Source organism: Echiichthys vipera (genome assembly GCF_963691815.1).
Source record: "Echiichthys vipera genome assembly, chromosome: 3".
Taxonomy (NCBI): domain Eukaryota; kingdom Metazoa; phylum Chordata; class Actinopteri; order Perciformes; family Trachinidae; genus Echiichthys; species Echiichthys vipera.
This window is the reverse complement of record NC_139828.1, coordinates 25,723,490-25,735,378: the sequence shown is the minus strand read 5'-3', so window position 1 is coordinate 25,735,378 and position 11,889 is coordinate 25,723,490. Positions and strand designations below refer to the sequence as shown.

General features: G+C 39.9%; 1 protein-coding gene across 1 annotated transcript in view; it reads right to left on the bottom strand.

Moving 5' to 3' along the window:
- LOC310945176 (cyclin-dependent kinase-like 5) overlaps positions 1-11,889 on the bottom strand; it is a 33,286-nt gene that overhangs the window by 6,258 nt on the left and 15,139 nt on the right. The window contains exons 3-10 of the mRNA XM_083911195.1: positions 8,197-8,242; positions 7,942-8,078; positions 7,736-7,856; positions 7,036-7,095; positions 4,993-5,083; positions 4,702-4,891; positions 3,095-3,175; positions 2,125-2,291 (exon numbers count right to left, since the gene is read on the bottom strand). Of these exons, the coding sequence (XP_083767321.1) occupies positions 2,125-2,291; positions 3,095-3,175; positions 4,702-4,891; positions 4,993-5,083; positions 7,036-7,095; positions 7,736-7,856; positions 7,942-8,078; positions 8,197-8,242 (893 nt within the window). The remainder of the gene's footprint in view (positions 1-2,124; positions 2,292-3,094; positions 3,176-4,701; positions 4,892-4,992; positions 5,084-7,035; positions 7,096-7,735; positions 7,857-7,941; positions 8,079-8,196; positions 8,243-11,889) is intronic.

Genomic DNA, 11,889 nt, shown 5'->3' with positions numbered 1-11,889 from the left:
ATAGAAAACTTAATATGCATGTCATTTCTTTATTACCATAGTCTTTCTAAACAAAAACAGATTGTTCAAGAAAGATACATTTTAAGAATATATTTGAGGCACCTATTATGTCAAGCCATCTTTTTACCCCAGCCTAAATAGATGTGTCTTTTCGAGCATGGCAATGGAATTAAAGTTTAAAAGATCTATACCTTGATGGGGTTGTCGCATCATTTAATCAACTGGCAGACAAATTCAATCTACCCCAGTTTTATCTCTATTGTTATTTGCAGGTTAGACATTTTGTATAGAAGACTTACTATCCTTTCCCTGAGATACCCCCAGTAACACCAGTATATACTCTTTTAGCCAGAGATGTAAATCTCAAGGGCGCCATTACATAGATCTATGATATATTAGCCAATGTAAACCCTCAGCCTGTGGCTAGTCTTAGATCTGGGCATGAGAACATAGCATTCCTCTCTCTGATCTATGAAACGCAGTTTTAAAACAAGTACACTCCTCCTCCTCAAACAGTAGATATGGGCTTATACATCTTAGGACCGTACACTGTGTCCGTTTTATCAAACTGGACAAGATCTACCCCAGTGTTGACCTCACTTGTGACCTTTGCAAACTTGTGCCAATTACCATAATACATACATTCTGGACATACCCTGTAGTGTGTGCATTTTGGCCAGCAATATTTAACTCCTTGAGTGAAGTTTTCAGTACTATTCACCAGCACCTTTTAATTGCTATATTGGTAAGACCTTAAGACTGTGACTCGCTATTAAGCATTGATACAATGTAGAAAACTTTACTACCTTATTGGTCGGACACCTCACTTTTAAATTGGAAGAGTGCAAAACCTCCATCTTATGTTTAATAGATCAGGGGTATAATGTTTCATCTTTACCTGGAGAAGATACATTACACTTAAGGGGCATTAAGAAAGTGTGGATGCGTGGATGTGTGGATTTATTTCAATAAGGGTAACAACCTGGGATACTTCTCAACTTGAGTCTGGAATGCCTCGATTGTATAAACTGTAGGATCAGAGTACATTTGCAGGGTGAGAGTATTTCTATGTGTATATTTGGTGAACAATGCTGAAGCTGTTTGTCTGAACTCCGTATTTTCAAAGTGAGTCAACTGTCTTGTACTTACTGTCTTTGGCAGTTTTTTTCTGTTTGTCCTCACTAGCTGTTTGTAATTTATTATTTTTCAAAATTATATTTCATCTGGAGGATCTGAGTGTGGGGAGGGAGGGAGTGAGGGAATTTAATTTATTCAATATGTGATTTGTACATATGGTAAAACTGGAAATGTTACTAAACAGATTCTTCACAAAAAAAGAAACTAATTTAAATATAGGATGTCATGTCTATAAATACCTAAGGCGCCAGGCACCAGGCATATCCAAAGGTGTTAGAGCACACTAGAGACCAACATAGGTGTTATCCTAGGCATAGTTGTTATTGATAGATATGGCTCGAAATCGTTTCAGTGGGTGGGAGCTAAAATTGGGAACCTTACCAGATGACGTGAGATCACTAAAAACAGGTGTAAAACCCTTTTATTCAATGAAACAGAATGAACAGAGATGGCTGAATGTTTTTTGTTAAAAATGTCCAATTTGTGTAATGAGTAATACTGCATCTCTAACTAGCTGTAATGTAGCAGGGCCAAAGAAGTCTTTGTGTGACCATGATGCAGCAGGCCAGGAGGATATTTCAACTTTAAGTGATTTTTATTTGCATCTTTTATGCGTGACACCTTGTTTGTCTATATGCTGTTTGTCATTTGTTTTACTTTTTCATTTTGTGTTTTTGCATGTCCATGTCTCGTATGGGATTGAGTCTGTGTCTTTTTGTGTTTCTTTCTTTTTTTGGCGAATGAAAGTGTGTTATTTATAAGTTGTTTTATGACAGAATAAAACCAAAAAGAAAATGTCTGAATTCTCTAACAAAGAACACATTCTGTAAAAATGACTGCTACAGATAATGCAGATAATGGTTCTCAGGGGGTTGTTGAAACAAAGCAACTGGTCACATTTGCATAACAAAAAACACATTAACTTATGCTTCTGAAGAACAGGGAGACAGTGACCAGCTTACACTAGCCATAGTGCTCACTGCTGACCTGCTGGGGGTGGTGTTGTCTCCATGGTGAGGTTTTCTCTTGGAGGAGCGTACAGGTGTAGGTGTGGGTGGGCCGGGACGCTCCACAAGCCGCAGGGTCTGGAAGGCGTGGTGGTTCAGGCTCTGCTCTGTGAGAAAGCGCTCCGTCGGGTTCAGCAATAGCAGGTTCTAATGCATAAACACACAGAGAGGGAGTCCTGATAAGACCACGAGCATCCAGACCTCACAAATAAACAGTCATGCTATTATGAGTCATCGCCAATATCATAAAAGACAGGCTGCTAATTGTACTTTACAGTTACCAAATGAGCCAAACAACAATGTAAAATATGATGTGACATTTGCTTTTTTTCTCACTCGAATGAATGTGTTTAATTGCCTGTCTCCATAGACTAATGAAAGCTGAATCCTGTATGAATGCATTCAAACTCTACTGAAATTGTGTAACTACAATTTATATTGGCAGTTACTTTTCCCTCTTTCTCTTACTCTTTGCGAAACCATACAGCTTTGCATTAGCAATTAGCATGCACATTTTGTGAAATCAGTATCTAAACTCAACTCAAGAAAGCCTGAATAATAATGAGAGGGATGCCTGTCCTTGCTGAAGTCAGTCCTGAGATGACATTATGTTAGCAGTGAGTCACTATCTGCTGGGAAAAGCGCAAGTCCACAAGCACAGCCCACATTCTTGACATGGAGCTCCTGTTTACAGTGCAGGCACAGCAATAACAGCAGTGCTGGAACCAGGATATGAGCTTAGAGATGCCGAAGCAGTGAAGAGGCATAATGCAGTCACGACGTAAACATGACGATGATAATGATGCAATTATCAGAGGTGTAGTTGGTGAAAATTTGTGTTTTTATGAATACAGAGTATCTTTTCACAATAGTGTAAAGTGAAACTGATAAAAGGCGGAAATATGAACATCTCTGCGGCAGAACAGCTTTGCCAGCACTGTGATCGCTACCTTTAGTAGGTCCAGCAGGCCTCCACCGATGATTCCAAGGTATCTGCGCTCCAAGGTTTGGGGGTGGTTCACAGCAGGGAACTGAAACAAGAAACAGTGGGTAATAGTACAGCCAAAAATTGTAGCCACAACAAATGTGATAAATGACTGAATAATTACTACTTTGTAAAAAGGCAAGCAATATCAGCCAATATCATGAGCAGAGCAGCATGTGTAATCAACTCATTTTTGTTTGCAAGTGAACTTCAATATTAGTAGGACAAATGGGTTGGGTATTGATCTTGAAAGGGGAAGGAGGGAGCCCACCAATTTTCAGCAGTAACCAGCTGATTGAGCATGGTTTTCTTATGGTCTGGGATGACCTATATTATATTGTTTTACAAATACCCACATATCAGGACTATGAGCACTTTGTCTTTTTAAACGTTACACCACAGGCGCTGCTTCTGCTAAAGTTACATTTTGGGACCACTTTTCACTGATTCTGAGAGCATTGTTGCATGTGCTTTCCTCCACATCCAGTCTTCCTATTCCAACCTTTCGTTTTGATAGAATTGCTCTTTTGACAATTGTGAATCTGCTGTTTGCCAAAAAACGTCCAGAAGCTGTTCTTTTTACATCACACACTTCCAAGTGTTACAGAAAGCACAACGTAGGTGGCTAACGTGATAAAACAAGGATCAAACTTCCTGTGTTGTTCACTCACAAGTGTTGTGTGGTTTCTTACTGGTCTGATGCATTAATATTTCAATAAAAAGAGTTTGAATGGTCCCTTCATTCTAATTTCTCTTCTCTGCTGTTTTTAAGATAATTTGACTGTGAGAGAGGGGCTTCAATGTTTACTGCTCCTATTCCTCCTATTCCTCTCTACTCTATGACAGATGGCATAGAAATATTGAATAAAGAAGAAAGATTTTTCTTTCCTGAGTCAGTGCTAACAATAGCAGGCACTAGATGTTTAGTCAACAAACATCCCTGTCCAACATGTGCCTGTCTTACGGGAGGGAGCATCTTGCATCTTGAAAAACGTTCCTTTATTTAGTATATTGAATTTAATCCGTACCACCAATTTTTCCTACACCTATTAACCACTTTTTATACCCACACGTTTGCCAAATTTAAAAATGTGTCATTATCAAGCAGGGTCCTCATTAGTGGGTATTCACTGTCAGGTATTCACAGAGGGGAAGTTTGCAAACTAACAATTATATCCTGAGGCGTGGGCAGGGAGGGAAAGGGAAGGACGACCCAGGTCTCTTGTACCACCATTCTGCCACAGAAGACTTATCACAGCCTTCCTTCACAGAGCATACAGGATACATGATACACGATGAGTCATTGTGATCCAATCAGTCACGGAACAGCAAACGAAGCCAGGAGAAGAAAAAAAACAAGCAGAGTGCAGAGACATAGCAGGGAGTGAAAATAAATAAGGGAAGAAGAAATAGAGGAGGAGGCAGAAAGAGACACAGGGAGCAGATCAAGTCGAGAGCGATGGGTAGAAAAGGGAAAGGAGCGGTGATTGGAGCAACACGGAGGGGATGGGTCAGCAGAGTGAACCCTTGTGAGGACTGGGGTAAAGAGTGTGAAGAGTGTCCTGGCATTACCCGCAGACCATGGAAGCGAGGGTTGTTATAAAAGAGCTTCATCTGTTCTGGCGGAAGAGGTCCCAACACCTTCTGGATTGTAAAGAGTTGGTCGATCTCACTCTCTCCCGGGAACAGAGGCTGCCCGTCACTTAGCTCTCCTAAGATGCAGCCCACTGACCACATGTCCACTGCCTTCCCATAAGGAGCCCTGGGGCCACAGATTTAAGGGGTTGGTGATGAAGTCCAGACACAAGAACAGCTACTAAAAGGATATGTTCCTGGACAAGACTAAAAAAATAGAGGACGTACCCAAGTAGGAGCTCTGGAGAGCGGTACCATCTAGTGGCTACATACTCAGTGTAATTGGCATCGGTCCCCTCAGATAGATTACGTGCAAAGCCTGGCAAAAGAAGACAGAGGAAGCCAGATAGTATAATGAGTAGCTTTATTATATGCTCTACATGCTGAGACACCTGAAATTTGTTTTTGCTAGGCATTTCTCTGGACGGTCATTAAGATTCAGAGGTGTAAGCTATAAAGTAGTTGAGTTGGGGTGAAAGCCGCACTAATATACGGGAGATGATGAGGCCTCTTGTGACACATTGCACAGGCAAACGTAGTCAAATGCTGGATATGGTTTCACATATCTAGAAGATTTTAGCTTGTTAATTATGGGAAAAGATCTGAACTTATTTGCACAATCCTGAAGCATGACTATACATTTACAAAATACAGAAAACCGTCACAAACTAACAGTGAGACAGAAGTTGTTCAACTTTTGGGGAAATTATTATTATTATTATTATGATTATAATTATTGTTAGATTTTAATTACCAAGAGTTGATTTAGAATGGTACGTATTTACTTATTTATGTATTTTACCTTTATTTAATCAGATAAGTTAATTGCGAACCACTTCTCATTTACAATGTCGATACCAGACATTAAAACAAAGCTAAAGCTAGTGCAGTAAAACAACATTAGGCAAAATTAAAACTGTCTGTTCTGTATGTTAAGCATGAAACTACAGCCAAGGGACTGTTAGCTTACTTAGTATCAACAACTAGCTCTGTTTAAAACTTTGAAAGGGTATCTACAGCATTATAGATTTCTAAGCCAAACTAACTGTTTCCCCCAGTTTTCAGTCTTTGCGCTAAGCTAAATTAGCCGACTGCTGGCTGTAGCCATGTATTGAACGATAAAATATTCAAATATGAGAGTGGTATCAATATTTTCATCTAGCTTTGAAGCATGACTAAGTAGAAAATTGTATCATCACCTAATAGCTTTCAGTGAATAGAATACCGTTACTTCCCAAGAATTAGATAAGAAAAACAATACATCATCTTTACCCTTAATATGAGGAGCCAACAGACAGTTGGCTTAGCTTAGCGTAAAGACTAGAAACCAGTGGAAACAGCTAGCTTGGCTCTGTACAAAATTTAAAAAGCCTATCATCTGAAACCAGCACACCTAAAGCTCATTAATTAACACAAATAGGCTACATTTTTTAAGGTGCTGGTAGGTGTATTTCTTAACTTTGGACAGGCTAGCTGTCCCCCATTGATTTCTGTCTTTATGCTAGCTAAACTAACCACCTCCTGGCTGTAGATTCATATTTATTGGACATGAGAAAGGTGTCTACCTTCTTATTTAAACTAAACTAAATGATTCCTTTAAAAATGCCAAATAAATACCTTCACAAGTAAAACAGAAGTCCTAGTGACATGAATGATAAATCTGCCTGGAGTGAAAAGTCAAAGCTAAGCCTGTTCAGGAACAGTCTCTGTCACTTTGCTGTTTCTGCAGTAATAAATGATTATTTGAAAAAGAAAAAAAGTCAGGCTGAAATACATTGATGCAATAATTTCTGTTAAAAAACAACATACAGTGAAAATCAATATGCAGTCAAATGTTAACCTTCACAGTGGAGTCGGTTGTGGGCTATGTCTATTCTCTCAATGCCTTTGGCTGACACAGAGCAAACAGCGGGTCTTCAGTCTCTCACTCCAGATTGCCTACATGATGTTGGCTACGCCATGTTTTCCGTTCCTCCCGTTTTGTTGTGACACTACCAGATTGAATCGACGCAGGATTAGCCTCGTGTTTTCCAACATGTTTCATTAATTGATATGAGGGAAGAATGTACAGCGGCAGCCTGAGAACCAGGAGAGAAGGCTGCACACACTTCTTTAGATAACCAGATGAAACCTGCCTGCTGCCCTCCTGAAGCACCGGTTCCAGCCAAATATAGTCTCTGTTGAAAATACTCCCTTTACGTCACAGCTTTGACAGCCTGGCCACCTTTCTAGCGTCTCTTACAGTGCGAGTGTTTTGATAAAGGTGCTCACCGAAGTCACATAGCTTGAGGACGTCATCGGAGCTGATGAGAAGGTTTTCAGGCTTTATGTCTGAGAAGGGAGAACACAGATGGGAAGTAAGGCAACACATAAGCTGGCGAGGGGCATCACCCTTGAATCATCACTTTCAGCGCTCCTGCCACCACACGTTCATCTGTCTCACTGAAAGGACGCAATTCTTACAGTGTTTTTCATCTAAAATGCAGCAAACAAAAGAGTTTAGGAATCAAATACTATCTGTGAAAATTCCCAGATTATAAAGACAATACTATAATATAATATACTTATACATTAAATCCTGGATAACACTGTCATATGTGTGCCTGGGGATACCACAGGCCATTTGGATGCCTGCTCTGTTGCATTCAGTGTGCCAAAAGCTCACATGGGCCATCTGGTTTCCTGCTCTGCTGCCACTGATTCGTCTAAGTGGTTGCAACACATCAGAAAACCTATTAAGCCACTGTTCCATGAGAGAATAGTCACGCACAATAATACACAATTATACTTTTTTACACTGAAAATGTACAGCTTTTGTTTCTCAAAATCTAAGCACAGATGGTGTGTTGGAATGGTAAATACGCAAGCCTCTTCCAGCTTAGCATCTGCCTCACTAAAACTGTCTTCCTCTATGTTTTTATCATGCGTCCTGATAAACTGGAGAAAAATAGCAGGAAAAGAGAGACTTTACCCCGGTGAACTATGTCATGTTTATGGCACCAGTGAATTGCTCTGATTAACTGGTAGATGTAGCTGCGCGCTTTGTCAGTCGGCACACCATTAGGTAACTCTTCAAGCAGCTCGAGCATGTTCTAAAAGAGACCAAAGAGAATCCAGATGACCACCACGCTGAGTGACAGTGCCATGAAAAATCATAAGACGGAAGAAGAAGCTTACCTTCTCGACATACTCAAAAACAAGATAAAGCTTTCCTCTTCTGCGAAAGGCCTCTTTTAACTCGACAATATTCTCCTGCTTGAGGGTGCGGAGCATCTTGAGCTCCCGTAGTGTCGTTTCTTTAACCTCCTCATTTTCTGCATGGAGGTGAGACAAAAGGGAACTCAGGATCACACCGGGCAGAGGATGAGGATGGGGTGCATCCCAACACAAATGAAGATGTTTGACAAAAAAAAAACACCACTGTTCTCTTACCTTCACTGTCCTTGAATTTCTTAATGGCCACAATTTCATTGGTGTCCTGGAATAAAAGCACAGAGCAACTAGTGAGAAATCAATCCTACTGTTACTTGCTGCTGGCAATACGCCGTGACAGTGGGAAAACACAACAGCAGAGATCAAAACACATGTGTGTTACTATTACTGCTCATACTACACCAGTGATAATGGGTGGACAGCACAGCTTTATATTCAAATGTGTGGGCTTAACAGATAGAAATGTTTTCATCTATAATACAAACCCATATGTTTGAGTTAAAATCTGTTAACATCACATGTAAAATTGAAATACCGATTTGCACACAAGTTGGCATTCACGATAGAAGCAGCTGCTCTTAAATTGAGACATCCGTCTGTATCATCATCAGTGGTTCCCAACCAATCACACAATGATTACTGGGCCAGGACAAATGGAAATTTAAATCCTGCTTTAAAAAATCTGAATAAACCAATCTGATGTAGAGCTGTAAGGAATGGTCGCTAAGCGATTTAATAGATTTGTTGATAGACAGAAATTGAACCTGCAACTACTTTGATAATCTATTAGTCAACAGTAAAGGTCTTTTTCAAGCAAAAATGCGCAAAAATTTGATGGTTACAAGTTTGAAGAGTGAGAATGTACTTAGACCCAAACTGAAAACTGGATTTTAGACTGTTGGCTGTACAAAACAAGACATTTGAAGATGTCACCTTAGAGTCTGTAAAACTGGTATGGACATTTAACAGTATTTTTTGATGTTTTATAGACTGATTAATTGAGAAAGTAATGAATCGAAGATGAAAGTGACACAAGTGCACTTTGCTTCAAATTAAGTGGTTGCAAGCATAAAAAAATTGGGTGTCACTTTTCTTAGCTATCACCTGCAAAGGTGTGAAGCTCGAGCATGAGTGACATGAAATACTCGACGGCACCTGGAGCAAACAAAGAAGTTCATAACTAATCACCATTGAGACACTTCTCATCGTCCCTCCAAGAAGTTCTCTGTGAGAGACGCCCCACCACTAGCCCCGTTTCTCGACATGTCCTAGTTAGGTCTGGTATTTCTGCCTATGGCTCAGAGCTGTGCTCCAGTTTCCCCCCCTCCTCAGAAAGCCAAAGGCAGCATCACACCGCTCCAACATGGATCACATTGAACAGTGAGCCCTTCTCCCAGCGCCGAGCAATATAAGATGACTCACAGCAGGGTCAGCTCCATGAGCATCACTGTGCTGTGGGTGAAGGGAGATACAGTTAATAACCTGTTATATCTAAATGGTGTTCACTAACAGACGAAATCAACCTACAGTTCATTTCAACTAACCAAGATCAGAAGTCCTGAAAATGGTAGGCTATAATTACATCTACTGTACTCTATTTAACTCGTTACTTATGTAAGTAGGCATTCTGGTGCCAGAGCCTGCAGGTTTGCATGGAGGTAGTCCTCGCCAAAATAATACATTGTTCCGACAGTATTATGTGCATCAAAGAATTTAACTATATGTGCATATGATAAGCCATATTTGAGAGCGAACAATGATCAGAGCCACCACACATATACAAATATGTTAATTAAAAATGTATAAGAACCGTATAGCACAGTTATTATGACTTGTGGGCAGTCACCGCATTGGCCTCCATATGGCAGTTGTCAAGTTCCTGATAGCAATTTCACATACTGAATGCAAATTCAGCTAAGGTTGTATTAGATGTACCAGAGTCAGTCATGTGCAGGTAAAAAAAGACGTGTGATACATTTCCTGTTGTGTTTATTATGGGTGATTAGTATATCTTGAAGCTTTCCACTTGGACGTTGGTGGGAATTGAATTTTAAAGTATAAATATAGTCATTAAGGTAAGGAACCTGCAGCCATCAGTAACAGAGTCCTGTGACTCCTGAGACATGCTGACTCTGTTTCCCACCTGAAACACATGAACATGCCTCCCAACCGCAAAGAAATGCTGAATTACTGCAGTTAAGCACGTTAGATGAGAAGACCTCTCAAGTCCGAACATTAAATATGTAGCTGCAGCATTTTTTGGAAAACTACCTGGGTATCTTACATGTCTTCTTAACTACAAATCATATTCACATTGCACCAGGTCCTAAGACTATCCTTGACGATCATTGATCCTAACACTGTGATTGGGAAAGTGGCTCTTCAATACGATGCCCCGCACAAGTGGAACAGTCTGAAGAAGCTTATTAAATTAGACAAGCCCATCCCTTTTAATCAATTTAAAACATTTCTGTCTGACATAGCATTGTACATTTGTGTGTTTTCTTTGAATTGTTGTTGTCTCTTATGTAGATGTCCTTGGTCTTTTTGTTGTATAATTTGTTGATGTACTGTATGCTGTAGCTTTCGTGTGCTTGTACTGGAATCAGAGCTGGCTCTCAATGGCCTTCCCTGTTTAAATAGGGTTTCAAGGTTTCAATCGATCAAAAGTCTATCATTCTTTAATCTCCAAACCACCCACACTACCCAACGATTCACTTCCAAATTTCAGAGACCCAGCTTAAAATCCTTTGCTCCAATTCACAACACATCACATCAATAATTTAAGTCAGTCCAGGTTATTATAGGATTAGAGATCCTGAAAACATACAGTATGAGCCCAATAAGAGATGCACCGATCCAGTTTTTTTTACGATGCAATCCGATACCGATACCTGGGCTGAGCGTATCCTGTTGAATGGATGAAGCGTATACCTTGTCGTGAGTGGGGGCATCAGACTATTAGCCTTGTTAAAAAAAGGTAACAAATTAACACAGAAATAAATGTACTTAATATTATTTATTAACAAATAACAAAGTGTGCATTAGCAGCAAAAATAAATACACTTCCATGTAAAGTGCACTGCAAACAGATATTAAAATGTAATATAAAACCCTAACAAGTGTTGCAAGCATAGAATTGAAGTGACTAGATCGCTGTAACTGTAATGCTACGTATGATATTAATAAAAAAAGAAATGACTGGATCTGCCTCATTCATCCGATATCCGATCCAGCTAATCAATAGCGGAGCCGATATCCGATCCGGGTATGGGATCTGTGCACCTCTAATTAATACTGCATTTGTGGTCGCTTTAATCTTTCAGTTGTAAACAGCCACAGACAATTAAGTTTTGCAGTTTGTAATGTGTGTATGTTCATGTTGGAGGGATCGGTGCAGTACACCAGCTGCTCTGAACCTTTTTGTGTGAGATTTTATTTTTAAGCTCTTTAGGAATTCCCATGCGGCGATGGACTCTGAAGCTCATTTGTGTGGGAGAGAAACCAAGCTATGTAAATTATTATTTACTCTGAACATGCTGTCCTCCCACGACCAAATATAGGCCAGATTAAGCACTTGGGTCAAACAAGACCAACAATGCGATACCTCCTAAAGTCCTAAGGTACAGTATCTAGATCTAGTACAGGGGTAAGAATGTTAAATTACTATTACGTTACTGTAAGATTTCTCACAATTCAGCTGAGACACTGACACTGACGGACTCAGTTTTATAATTATGTAAATATCACCCACTGGAGATGATAAAATACCATTGAATAATTACTAATTATTCATTAATTTCATAATCTCATGTGCTTCCAAGGCACAATTAGTCAGAAGAGGATGCAGTCATGCCCGCGCTGTGTAACATTCCTTCGTGCATCATGTTGTCATGTCTTTCATCCGGTCTG